Below are 14,560 nucleotides of genomic sequence, written 5' to 3' on the forward strand. Positions count from 1 at the left end.
AACATCAGAATCAGGGGATGTACTGTATGGTGATTAACATAATATAATAAAATAAAATTAATTTAAAAAATACATTCCAAGAGGGTAAGAACTACCCAGTGCAAAAAATACTTAATAAATAGAACTGAATAAGATGTTTGACTCAGCACATAGCATCCAGAAGTTCACATTTATTTAGAATGCAAAACATGACAGGCATGCTATACAATGTATTGCACTACTTTATAATTCCTCAAAAAGTTGTATGTCTTCGGTATTATTTTATGTGTCTTAAAAATGAGGAAACAGGTCCATAAAAGCAAATATATTTCTTAAGGATGCCCAGATGTTAAGTGGTTTTTCTTATTCCCAAATCCACAATCTCAGCAATTGAATAAGATCACTGAGAGTAATTTGTGTTAGTGAATTATATTTTTCCTTTATCTGCAAAATGTATCATGTTAATAATGTCCAGTTTTGGTAGGACTATTCGTTAGTTAAAACAAACATTCATTTACTATTTATTTATTTATTTTTAAAAGATTTTATTTATTTTTTTATTTCATAGAGAGAGACAGCCAGGGAGAGAGGGAACACAAGCAGGGGGAGTGGGAGAGGAAGAAGCAGGCTCCCAGGAGAGCAGGGAGCCCGATGTGGGTGCCTGATCCCAGGATCTTGGGATGACGCCCTGAGCCGAAGCAAGACGCTTAATGACTGAGCCACCAGGCATCCCAAAACAAACATTTATTAACTTACTCCTATGATGGAAAGATTCTGTGAATGGTAAGAAATAGCATCTCTCCTAAACAGATGAGGGACCAAGCAAGATATGCAGAGGTAGTCATGAGTTTGAGGTCACAAAGCTACTTACTAGTAAAGTCAGAATCTGAAGCCACTGTAGTTAGTCTATAACCCATTTTCTGTAGTACCATGTTGCTACTTGAGTCAAATGGTGTGGATTCACTACCTGAACTATGTGTCTTTGTTAATGGAGCATGTGATAACTCTGTGGTTTGATGGCTATGAGGAAGACTTAAGGATTTTAGATAAGTTTTAAACTTCACTTCTCAGGTTGAGACACTGGATTTTTATCTAGAAGAGAGGGATTATGTAAAGTGGTTAGGAATGACTTATAAAATCAGAATGCTCAAAGAATGGCACAGTAAGGAGCGAAAATGGGAAGGAAAAAGGAAAACATAAATGGATATGACGCAAGAAAAAATGAACATGGAAGCAATGGGGAAACTAAGACCCAAAAAGGACTTTTGCCATGTACACAAGATTTATTGGTCTGGAGAAAAATGTCATATGGTATTCGTAGTCATAATCAACATAGGTCTAATAAGAGGGAAGTTATTTGGCTGAAAGAATGTGTCATGTGAAGGAAACACAGTGCTGTTAGATCGTACAATGTGTGAGAGGAAAGGAACTTCCAAGCTGTTCTTGATTTCACCATTGGCTAAGCACTTGTTACTTAGACTGGGAGGGCAGGAGGACCTTAAACAAAGGAGAATAATCTGGTGGTGACATCATGGAGATAAGCTTCCTGAGATTCAATCGCATTAAAAGTGTCTCAATGTGCCAAAGCACAGAACACGATACAGTAGTGACAGAAATATCCTCTTCGATCAGCACGCAAGAAAGAAAGAGGAGGAAAAGTGGAAAGATTGCATTTGCAAGAGAAATTATATTTGTGAGGAAGAATTTCTTTGCCCAGATGAGTATATTTGAAAAGAATGTTATTTGTATGTAACTTTTTTTTCTTTAGGGACTGAGTGTCTTTGATAAAGAAAGACTGTCATTTCTGTTGAGCCAATGCTTACACTGCAAATGCATTTGAGTAGAAATATCTTCTGACAACAATATATTTATCTGGACATTGAAGGCATATCAAGTGATACCCATTTAGAGAAGCAGAAGGCTGATTCTTCTAGATCCTAAGACAGTTCTGCTTATTGCATCTGTCCCAATGCAGATCAGGAACATTCCACCACATCAGGGGATACAGTGAGCCCTGCCCTTCAAATCTCTGCTGCTGTTTAAATATTTCATTATCTTTTTGTACTATACACTAACTTCAACTTAATTTATCCAATGACGGGAAGATGTACGAATGACGGAAATTTTTTCTGTGCACTGTCTGGGCAGGTGAAGAGTGGGATAGCTGTCAGTGTCACATGCCCATTTCTACCTGGAATTGCACCCTGCCCAACACTTGTGATCATACCTGTGACCTCTGGGTACTTCAGCAGCATCAGGAGTCCATATCTCAGGGTGGTGCTCGTTGTCTCTGTTCCTGCACTAAGCACATCCCATAGAGTAATGACCAAGTTTTCCGTGGTAAATACAGACTGTTTATTGTGTTTTTCCTAGAAATGATGTGTTACAATTACTTGATAAATAAAAGATCCTCGGATGTAACTTAACTCAATATGACATTGTTATTTGGTGTGAGTGCTAATATTGAAGGTCACATTAGATAGTTGTTAGGGTTCTGTCCAACAGATAAAATATAATCAGTTATAAACCTGCAACAAGTCCTTTCTGATTCTTCACTTTCTCATCCCCTAGAGTCAATCAGTTACTCTACTATTTCTTTGAAACATAATTTTTATCAAGTCCTCTCTGCTGCTCACTGTGAGTTCTAGCATCTATGGTCTATTTTATAATGTCTAATTTTCTCATTCAAGCATCCAGAACCACCCTCCCCCAAATGCATCACTATTCCCAACTCATCAGTCATTATACCCACGACAGTTCCTCAATCACAGCCAAGATCACCTGTCTGAAAATTCCACCCTCTTGATCACTGCACTTCTCATTCCCTGGGCCTACTTTGTTGTCTCTGTTGATCAAAACTACAGTTTCTTCAAAACCTACCTCATCTGGGAAGATTTCCTAGTGCCTTTCCAAAGGTAGGCCTTTGTAGATTCCTATCTGTTCCTGTTTTCCCTCATTTGTTTCATCCTCCATTGCTGAACTTATTTGATGAATAATCTTGAATGCGTGTGAGTTTATATTTCATTCTGCCCCCATATAAAACACCAGCTTTAACTCGATAATGTAAAACATGTAAAGTCATTTTCAGTAAGAATTTAGAAATATCTCAAGATACCCAATATGGTTTGCATAAGCAAGAGGTTAGACAAGCAATTAATACATCTTTAGGAAGGACCGTTTGTTTCGATACCCCAGTTCTACTGGGAAGAACACAGCTAATCCATGAATCACACCACCCACAAGCTAAAGTGTCACATTATACCTTTTCTATTTTGATCAGGAAGTAGTCAATGAAGTCCCGAGGGTTATTGAAGTCCAGGGATTCTTGATGTTCTTTTATTTTTTCCATAATAAACTTAAATTGGTTAGCAATGTTTTTAAATAACACATGATGACTTCCTGGAAGGTAATGTATTAAAAGAGGGAAAGCATTGTAGAGCTGAAAGAGGAAAGAATCATTCATTAATTCACTCAGCAAAGTTTTAAGGGCCCATGTTATGTATCAGACTCCTAGTTATACGCTGAGTAGATAAGGTGAGTAAGACATGCTTCCTGCTCCAAAACACACTTGGAATTTGAAGGAAAGGGAACTGACAAGATGTCTGGAGTTACAGTATGCACAAGTCACAAAGCAATTTCAAAACCATTTAAATTTCTTTCCTAGCCATACCTCTGTGAAGGAATCCAGGAGCTTATCATCTTTTCCCAAAGGAGAGTACTGTGGTTCAGAAAGGTCAGTCAACCATTCTAAGACATCAGTGTAGTAACGGAGCTAGAACACGGTGTTCATCCCAGTTTACCTACACATTTTCTACAGTCACCTAAAGAGTTTGCAGGGCTCACACCCTTTTTTTGTAATGAAGAAACTGCATCAGAAAGATTAAAGAAATGCCCATCTTACTTATCATTTTAGGGATTTTATACCCTCGGAATATGGACATTGCCCTTCTTCATCTGCCCAAAGCCAGTCCTAGAGTTTACTGACTCTACTTTAGACAGTACCTCGTGACTGAATCCCCTTGGTAGGCACTGAAGCCATTTATTCAGGCCAGTAGCTTGTATCAAACTACAGAGAGAACGGAGAAATCTAGATTCTAGGTCTAGCTCATTCCATGTCTTTGCTAGGAATTCCTTGTCTTTGGAAAATATGCTTAATATCTCTGGGTGGCAGTTTTCTGTTCCAAGAAATGAGTAGACTCCTTGTTCTCTAGAATCCTTCCAGGTACAATACATGACCTTATGGTTGACACATAATTTTAGTTCTTAATGATCCTACAACACAGGTCACTACCGTTTTCTGACATAGCACCATAGTAAGAAATATATTTTATATCATCACCCTCTTTATCTATGGATAGAAAATGGTTTCTCAGAAAATTACCTTGTTATAGTTGATGCCTATACTACATTTCTCTACTACTATATTTCATGGTTTTAAAAATAACTTTTAAAAATTTATTTATTTATTTTAGAGAGAGCACAAAAGAGAGCAAGTAAGCACAGTGTGGAGGGGAAGAGGGAGAGAATCTCAAGCAGACTCCCTGCTGAGCACCGACCCTGAGGAGAGGTTTGATACAATGACCCTGGGATCATGACCTGAACAGAAATCACCAGTTGCATGTTGTGAGTATAAGCCACCCAGGCGCCCACCATATTTCATGTTTTAAATTTCATTTCAATACTTAAAATTGATTTGATAACTCATTAACTGTTTACAAATGCTATTTTGATAAAAATTACTTTAGCCATTTGTAAACTGGACAAAGGGATGAGGTAGGCATGAGCAATAAATTAACTAGAAAATTATTTCCCATTTCAGAGAACCTTCACCTTACCTGTATCCAGGAAGTGCTTGAAATTAGGAAGTCTTGGTGAACATACTCTAACAAGCTTAAGAATGTTTTATCATCATACTCAAAACGATTCTGGAAAATAATGGAGCAGATCACATTGCAGGGAGCACAGCCCAGAAGGAAAGTAGGATCACAGGGAGATGCTAAAAGAACAGAAGTTAAAAGTTAGAGCACTTTTTTCCTATGAATCTTTTTTTTTATAATAATTTTTTTATTGTATTATGTTAGTCGCCATACAGTACATCCCTGGTTTTTGATGTAAAATTCGATGATTCATTAGTTGCGTATAACACCAGTGCACCATATGAATCTTAAGTAGACTGTTTAAAATGATTGAGAGGGGTTGACTTCTGGGATTCTTTTAAATATAGGAATTACTTGCACATGTCATCATCACTGTAAACTCAACATGCCTAAAATTTATTGTTTCCCCAAACAAAGGTGTCTAATCCAGTCCATTTATTAAATTTCCCCAAGTATTCTATTTACATTATTCTCCAAATAAGAGCCACAAGATAATTCACAAGAAGGAGGTCACTTAAAAATATCTTGAAAGGTGTGAAGTTTAGTTCTCAGTGTGAATATTTCTTCATGATGCCAGCAGGAAGCTCAGAAACCTAATAAGTTCAGGAGACTGGAGAGACTTGAAACTCTTATTTTATAAAACATAGTTGAAAAGCTGGGTGTGCTTTTCTTGTAGAAGAGAATAATAACGAGAGAAATTTGAGTGCCATTTGGATATTTGAAAAAATACATTACAGTATTGGAACCAGGCTTCCTATATATAATATAAAACATGACTCCATGTTTTGATGTTTGGTTGCTGACAACTTTTGAACCTCACCTTTTCTTCTTCTCTTCACATCTGGACAAGCTGATAAGAAAGCTAAAAGGCTCCTTCCTTTGGAAGCAGGACACTGAAACTGTACAAGCACTGACCTGCACACAGGAACTCATTCTCTACTCCATCCCTTAACCACCATAAAAACATCAAGTCAGTACCCTTTCCCTGCTCTCTCAAGCTGGGATCTTTTTTAAAGATTTTATTTATTTATTTGACAGAGAGGCAGTGAGCGAGGGAACACAAGCAGGGGGAGTGGGAGAGGGAGAAACAGGCTTCCCGCTGAGTAGGGAACCCAATGCAGGGCTGTATACCAGAACATCTGGATCATGACTTGAGCCAAAGGCAGATGCTTATCGACTGAGCCACCCAGGAGCCCCATCAAGCTGGGATATTTTAAAAAAGATTTTATGTATTTATTTGAGAGAGAGAGAGAGAGGAATGAGAAAGAGAGGGCATGAGCAGGGTGAGTGGCAGAGAGAGAGGTACAAGCAGACTCCCCACTGAGCAGGTGCCCGACACGGGACTCCATCCCAGGACCCTGGGCTCATGACCTGAGCCAAAGGCAGAAGCTTAACCAATTGAGCCACTTAGGCACCCCTATCAAGCTTTTTCTTAGTCTGCTTAGTAGCCGCCCCACCCTCCACAGAAAGCCTCATTTTGTGAGTCATAAACTTTTTACATCCAAATGGGATGTCTGTGGTACCATCAGTCTAAACATCTAAACCAAATTTGCGGTAGGAGATACATCTTGCCTCTGTGAGGTGCCTGTTATAACACTGTAAATCCAAAAGGAAAAAAAAAACTTAGCAGGGTCAAAAAGTAAGTTATAAGGACAAATGTTCTGCTTAACATGTAAAAGAACCTTTCAATAGTCAGAGTTACCCAGTGGTGAAATGGGTCCCCAAGACTGTGAAGGCCGCATAGCTTGGTGGGATTAGGTAGAATGTGGGTGAGCATCGTTCAGGAAAATCCAAAATAATGAAATACTGTAGTAGTCTGTTAATGGTGATAAACATGAACATAATTTAAATATATGATAAACATAAATTAAACATATGAAAATATTTAATATATTAAGTTGAAAGTTACAAAACTATGTATGTTCAAATCCCTTCTTCTGCCAGGTCTCCCATCCATTCCTCTGTAATAATATACATCAAAAGTCTTAATGATATTCAATGACACTCTACAGCCACTTCCTGAAATTTATTCCAAGGAAGAAACAAGAATAATGCAAATATTTTTAAAAATTGCAGTTTTTATATTGATTGCAGCTGCAAAAAAAAAAAAAATTCAAGACCAGCTGTCTGGAATTTATATACCATGGGTTAAAAAACACATGGCAGGGGCGCCTGGGTGGCACAGCGGTTAAGCGTCTGCCTTCGGCTCAGGGCGTGATCCCGGCGTTACGGGAGAGCCCCACGTCAGGCTCCTCTGCTGGGAGCCTGCTTCTTCCTCTCCCACTCCCCCTGCTTGTGTTCCCTCTCTCACTGACTGTCTCTATCTCTGTCAAATAAATAAATAAAATCTTTAAAAAAAAAAAAAACAAAAAACCACATGGCAGGGAAGGCTGTGTGGCTCAGTCAGTTAAGCATCTGACTCTTTTTTTTTTAAATTTGTAAATGGGATGGATTCCCTAATTTCTCTTTCTTCAGTCTCGTTATTCGTGTATAGAAATGCAACTGATTTCTGGGCATTGATTTTGTATCCTGCCACCTTACTGAATTGTTCTATAACTTCTAATAGTTTGGGAGTGGATTCCTTTGGGTTTTCCATATAGAGTATCATGTCATCTGCAAAGAGAGACAGTTTGACTTCTTCTTTGCCGATTTGGATACCTTTGATCCCTTTTTGTCTTCTGATTGCTGTTGCAAGGACTTCTAGTACTATGTTGAATAATAGTGGCGAGAGTGGGCATCCTTGTCGTGTTCCTGATCTTAAGGGAAAGGCTTCCAGCTTTTCCCCATTGAGAATAATGCTTGCAGTAGGCTTTTCATAGATGGCTTTTATGAGATTGAGAAATGTACCCTCTATTCCTACACTCTGAAGGGTTTTAATCAGGAAAGGATGCTGTATTTTGTCAAATGCTTTTTCTGCATCAATTGAGAGGATCATATGGTTCTTGAGTCTTTTCTTGTTGATATGATGTATCACATTGATTGATTTGCGAGTGTTGAACCATGCTTGCATCCCAGGTATGAATCCCACTTGGTCATGATGGATAATCCTTTTAATGTACTGTTGGATTCTATTAGCAAGGATCTTGTTGAGGATTTTGGCATCCATATTCATTAGAGAAATCGGTCTGTAATTCTCCTTTTTGAGGGGGTCTTTGCCTGGTTTGGGGATCAAGGTAATATTAGCCTCATAGAATGAGTTTGGTAGCTTTCCTTCTGTTTCTATTTTTTGAAATAGCTTTAGGAGAATAGGTATTATTTCTTCTCTGAATGTTTGGCAGATTTCCCCAGGAAAAACGTCCGGGCCTGGAGTTTTGTTATTTGGAAGGTTTTTTATCACTGACTCAATCTANTCACTGACTCAATCTCTTCATAATTAATTGGCCTGTTTAAAAAATCAATTTCTTCCTGTTTCAGTCTTGGTAGTTTATAGGTTTCCAGGAAGGCCTCCATCTCTTCCAGATTGCTTAATTTATTGGCATAAAGCTGTTGATAAAAGTTTCTAATAATCCTTCTAATTTCATTGGTGTTGGTTGTGATCTCTCCTTTTTCATTCATAATTTTATTAATTTGGGTCCTTTCTCTATTCTTTTGGATAAATCTTGCCAGCGGTCTGTCAATTTTATTGATTCTCTCAAAGAACCAGCTTCTAGTTCTGTTGATCTGCTCTACTGTACTCCTGGTTTCTAATTCATTGATTTCTGCTCTAATCTTGGTCAACTGCTTCCTCATGCATGGATTAGGCCTGTCCCTCTGTTGCTGTTCCAGCTTCTTGAGGTGAGAATATAAAAACTGCATTTTAGATGTTTCTATTCTTTTGAGTGAGGCTTGGATGGCTATGTATTTACTGCTTCGGACTACCTTTGCAGTATCCCACAGGTTTTGGACCGTTGTGCTTTCATTCTCATTGGTCTCCATAAATTGTTTAAATTGGTTTTTGATTTCTTGATTTATCGAATCATTCCTGAGCAGGATGGTTCTTAGTCTCCAAGTGTTTGCATTTCGTCCAAATTTTTCCTTGTGGTTGAGTTCCAGTTTCAAAGCATTGTGGTCTGAGAATACGCAGGGAATAATTTCAGTCTTTTGGTATCCGTTGTGACCTGTTTTGTGTCCCAAAACATGGTCTGTTCTTGAGAATGTTTCATGGTCATTAGAATAGAATGAGTATTCTTTGGTTCTGGAGTGTAGTGTTCTATAATATCTATGAGGTCCAACTCGTTGAGTATGGCATTCAAAGCCCTTTGTCAATTTTCTGCATGGGTGTTCTGTCTATTTCTGATAGTGGAGTGTTGAGGTCCCCTACTATTAACGTATTTTTATCTATATGTCTCTTTATTGTGGTTAAGAGTTGGCTTGTGTGGGGCGCCTGGGTGGCACAGCGGTTAAAGCGTCTGCCTTCGGCTCAGGGCGTGATCCCGGCGTTATGGGATCGAGCCCCACATCAGGCTCCTCTGCTATGAGCCTGCTTCTTCCTCTCCCACTCCCCCTGCTTGTGTTCCCTCTCTCGCTGGCTATCTCTATCTCTGTCAAATAAATAAATAAAATCTTTAAAAAAAATAAGAGTTGGCTTGTGTATCTTGCTGCTCCCCTGTTGGGGGCATATATATTTATAATTGTCATATCCACTTGTTGGATGCATACTTTACGAATAATATACTGCCCTTCTCTGTCTCTAACTATAGTCTTTAGTTTAAAATCCAATCTATCTGTTATAAGAATTACTACCCCAGCTTTCTTTTGGGGTCCATTTGCGTGAAAGATGGTATTCCATCCCTTTACTTTCAGTCTGAATGTATCTTTGGGTTCAAAATGAGTCTCTTGTAGACAGCAAATAGATGGGTCATGTCTTTTTATCCAATCTGCAACACTGTGGCGTTTTATGGGAGCATTCAGGCCATTTATGTTGAGACTGAGTATTGAGAGATATGATTTTAATGATGCCAAGTTGCCAGTACAGTCTTTGTTTCTATCCATTGTGACTTTCTGTTCTGTATCACTCTTGGGGCCTTTTTACTTTTATAACCCCCCTTAATGCCTCCTGTAGGGCTGGTTTCGTGGTTACAAAATTGGTCAGTGAGNTTGGTCAATGACTGGCGATCCTGGAAGGTCTTTATTTCTCCATCGATTCTGAATGACAGCCTTGCTGGATAAAGGATCCTTGGCTGCATGTTTTTCTCTGAAAGAGCTTTAAAAATTCCCCCCTCCCTAGACTTTTCTCTCATTCCAGGTCTGTGTAGACATGTCTGATGTAATTGTGATACCTTTGCCTTGGTACGTGAGAAATTTCTTTGCCCTGGCCACTTTCAATACTGTATCCTTGGACCTAATATTTTTGAATTGCACTATGACATGATGTGGCGTAGGTTTGTCGTAGTTGAGCTTGGGAGGGGTCCTCTCTGCCTCTTGGACAGGGATGTTTGTTTCCTTTGCTAGATTAGGGAAGTTTTCAGCTAGAATTTGTTCAAATATCTCTTCTAGACCTCCATTTTTCTCCACCCCTCAGGGATGCTGATGATTCTGACATNTGCTAGATTAGGGAAGTTTTCAGCTAGAATTTGTTCAAATATCTCTTCTAGACCTCCATTTTTCTCCACCCCCTCAGGGATGCCAATGATTCTGACACTGGAACATTTCATTGAGTCAGTAATCTCCCGTTACCTGCATTCCTGAGCATGGATTTTTTTAAGTCCAGATTCTGTTTTAGCTTTTTCTTCTACCAACCCATCATCCAATTCACTGATTCGTTCTTCTGCCTCAGTGACCCTGGCCATCAGAACCTCTAGTTTTGACTGCATTTGGCTCATAGAATTTTTAATTTCTGCCAGATTCGCTCTCATTTCCACCCTTAGAGATTCTATATTCTCATTAATATTTTCATTAATACATTTTTCAAGTCTACACATCATCTTGACCATTGTTACTCTGAATTCCATTTCTGATAATTTGGATACATCCATATCTATTATTTCTGTGGCAAAGGCCACAGACTCATTGTCTTTTCTTTGCTGGGGGGGATTTCTCCTTCTCATCATTCTGATGAGGAGAGGTTGCGGGGTTGTCCAGAGCCCATATTATGGACCGGGACCCAGGCCGTGTGCCCTTGTTTTATAGGGATCTTAGGGATGTGGGCTTCTTGATTTTTCAGCCTGCCTTCTGGGGGAGGGGCCTGCCATACCGATACTCAGGCAACACTGTTTGGGTAGAGTCTCTCTGTCCCCTGAGAGGGGGGATGGGGATGGGCACACTGTGAGCTGGTATTTCCAGGCTTTTGTTCTCTGGCAGCTTTCTCTGGCGGTTTGCTGTGCCTCTTCTGAGAGTCAGAGCAGCAGCGGCCAAATCTCAGCTCTGTCTCAGAACAGAGGGATCGCGGGCCGTTCTCCACTCACGTTCTGGCCCCTTTAACTCTGTTTCTGTTGGTGCTGCTCAATCCTGCAGCGTCCCAGGATGTGCCTCCCACACCCGGAGTCCCAGCCCTCACTTCCAGGGCCGGCGCATCTCTGTCCTTTGTGTTTCTAACACCGCCAGCCGCCAGCCGCCCCCACGCACTCCNGCCGCCAGCCGCCCCCACGCACTCCTGGGGCTCCCGGTCTCAGTCTGGATCCAGTGAGCACACCGGAGCTCCATTTCAGTCTGGTGGCGCGCGTTCCCCGGCTCACAGTCTCAGTCTGCTGTCTCGCGGGTGCCAGAGAGTGCGCCTGCTCCTCGTGCAGGTGGCTACCGCTTCCTGGTGCCCGAACGCGGCGGCTCCCTCCCCCTTCCGTTTATCTTCGGATATATGTGCGCAGTTTCACGGCTCCCTCTTCATGCCTCAATACTCAGCACTGGAGATGTTCATTTGTAGAGATCCAGATGTATCTTCCTGCGTCTCATGCTGATTCCGTGGGTGTTCAGGCTGGTCTGGTACCTATTCAACTCAACTCAGGGGACCGGCTGAAAGGGGTCTCCTACTCCTCCGCCATCTTAACTCCCTAGCATCTGACTCTTAATTTCAGCTCAGGCCATGATCTCCAGGTCATGGGATGAAGCCTTGAATCAGGCTCTGTGTTGAGTGTGGAGCCTGCTTAATATTCTCTCTCTTACTCCATGTGCCTCTCCCCACCACTGTCTCTCTCTCTACAATATATATAGTATATTATGTATACATAATATAGTATATATATGTATATATATATGCATTTGTGTGTATATATATGTATGTGTACCACAATGGAAATTCACCATATAGAAAATAGTACTTAGTTGGAAAATTATTAAATATTGAGGTTCAAAAAACCACATATATCTCATGATCCTGATCTCACTCCTTTCCTGCCAAGTCTTGTACCCACCCCTTTCTCTTCCACCTCCCCTCCCAGTCCTGCAAGTGCACACACACATATACACTGAGCCAACTTGTGCCACTGAGACTCCCTCCATTCACACCCAGACTGTTCCATGTGAGCTAAAATGCAGCCCTAAGCAAACTGAGAAGGATTCGGTATGAATCCTACCACTGAAGCACCAGTGTTTTTTGTTTTTTGTTTTTTACCCCTAGTTACTAATAGAAGATCAACAGCAGGGGCGCCTGGGTGGCACAGCGGTTAAGCGTCTGCCTTCGGCTCAGGGCGTGATCCCAGCGTTGTGGGATCGAGCCCCACGTCAGGCTCCTCTGCTATGAGCCTGCTTCTTCCTCTCCCACTCCCCCTGCTTGTGTTCCCTCTCTCGCTGGCTGTCTCTATCTCTGTCAAATAAATAAATAAAATCTTAAAAAAAAAAAAAAAAAAGAAGATAAACAGCAATGTGTTAAGTTTAAAGTGCCCACTGTAATGACTTGACATATGTTTATAGTGGAATGTTTGTGATGTTCTCAAGAAGTTACTAGGGACATTACTTCATTTTTCAAGGTATTATGGCCAAAACTACTAGTTCCTTACCAAAATCTATGTTCTCCCCATTTTCCTATGCACACAGATAACCACATTTCCCAATGCCTCTTAGAGTTGGTGTGGCCCTGTGACTGAATTAAAGCCATGGAATGTGAGAGAAGTTTGGTGTGCTATTGCCATACCTGGCCCACTGAAAACACAATTTGCTCTTTGCTTTGTTCTTTGCTCCTTTGCTACCATGCAAAGAGGTGAATTCGGGGTGAGACTGGAAGCCATGTGCTGAAGAGAGACATCAGGCCTCCCATCAAAGTAGTGCCTGAAGAGGCTGTTATGCCAACCACTTGACCTCTCATTACTGATATGGGAGCAAAAAAGCAACTTCTACTGTGCTTGAGCCATCAGATCTCTCTGTAGCCTATCTCAAATAGCATATAGTCTTCCCAAGCTAGTACTGTTAATTACATAAGGAAATACATACCATTGGTTTTTTTTAACGCTTCCACCAGACACAAGGCTTCCTCTTGAATTCTGTCCTCAATAGTCTTCTTTCCCATCCCCATATTCCGCAAAATCGTGAGGGAAAAACGCCGGGTTTGCTTCCATTTTTCTCCATTGCTGAAAACAATCCCTTTCAGAAAAGGAGAGAGAGAGAGAGAGAGAGAATGACCTCCATTACCATGAATTGCAGCTGAAAGTCTTTATCTCAGAAAATGATAATCACACTTAAGCAGGGATGTGAATAGAATGGTCTTCGACACAGGAATTTCCAAGAGCCCTGCTTTACCGCCCTCCTGTTGACCCGGCCTAGTATCTGTCAAGACTCTGGGTTTGACATACTACTCAACTCTTCTTCATCTGTTAGCTCCTTCAAACCTCAGAATAACTCTGTGAATCAACTGTTTTGTCCCCATTTTACTGATGATCACGGAGGCAAAATGCTTGCTCTGTGATCACACAGGCAGTAAATCATGGTGGCTCCCAGTTTAGGTGACATTTTCAGGACTGGGTTTTGTATGTTGTAAATGAATTGCGGGAAAGGCAACAAACAGAGTCGATTCTCAAGAGAAGGAGAAATAGCTCTTGTGCACTGGAAAGTTCATGAAAATCTATTCCTCCTCATTTTCACATGTCCCCTGTGTTTGTTAAATATTTTCCATGAAACATGGTCTTAAAACCAAGGAAGTTTAATCAGACTTCTGGAGCCAGGACAGATCAGGAGAAAAAATAATTCTCATAGGAAACTTGGCCTATAGATTTTAAAGAACAATGTGGAGGAGGAAGCGACCCCATTCAGGCCTTATCTCTTTTTGCAGAAACCCAGTGACCCACCAGAGGACTGGATAGTTTAAGGCCAGCTTGAGAACAAATGGAAGACAGTTCAAGTACTTGTTTAAAGAGCTTTTTCTAAGATCACGTGCAATCCGTATGTACTCATCGTGCATTTTTCTGTAATCTTCTCAGAGCATATTTACCCTTTATGCTTTGTATTCCATTGGATTCAAATGTTTCTTATGCTTTTTCTTTTAGAAGAATAAAAGATTGAAGGGAAGGCTAGAAATATTTCAAACTTATGTTGGCTCTATCCATACTATGGGAGTTTCTTAAAATAGTCTCTTGGCAACCATGATTCAGGCCAGAAAGCAAAATGTTTGGTGACTAGGAAAATTGAATCATTTTCCTCTCTTCTCTTTTCTCTCAGTCTCTTATTATCTTAACTGAAATGAGCATTATCTTAACTGGTTGCAATTTAAAGTGAACACAAATTCATGGAATGTTAACAGTTTTTTGATTTGCTTTCATTGCATCTAGTGTTTCATGGAGGCATTATGTGTCCCCTTCATT

The 14,560-nt window shown here is 40.4% G+C and overlaps 1 protein-coding gene across 3 annotated transcripts in view; it reads right to left on the reverse strand.

Moving 5' to 3' along the window:
* The window catches only part of LOC100470213 (cytochrome P450 2C21), a 53,961-nt gene that overhangs the window by 14,814 nt on the left and 24,587 nt on the right, over positions 1-14,560 (reverse strand). For all 3 annotated transcript variants that reach the window (XM_034662973.1, XM_002927756.4, XM_034662974.1), the window contains 4 exons: positions 13,197-13,346; positions 4,815-4,975; positions 3,242-3,418; positions 2,207-2,348 (listed from right to left, as the gene is read on the reverse strand). In XM_034662973.1, coding sequence (XP_034518864.1) covers positions 2,207-2,348; positions 3,242-3,418; positions 4,815-4,975; positions 13,197-13,346 — 630 coding nt within the window. The remainder of the gene's footprint in view (positions 1-2,206; positions 2,349-3,241; positions 3,419-4,814; positions 4,976-13,196; positions 13,347-14,560) is intronic.

The sequence above is a fragment of the Ailuropoda melanoleuca genome, chromosome 6, assembly GCF_002007445.2.
Source record: "Ailuropoda melanoleuca isolate Jingjing chromosome 6, ASM200744v2, whole genome shotgun sequence".
Classification (NCBI taxonomy): Eukaryota; Metazoa; Chordata; class Mammalia; order Carnivora; family Ursidae; genus Ailuropoda; species Ailuropoda melanoleuca.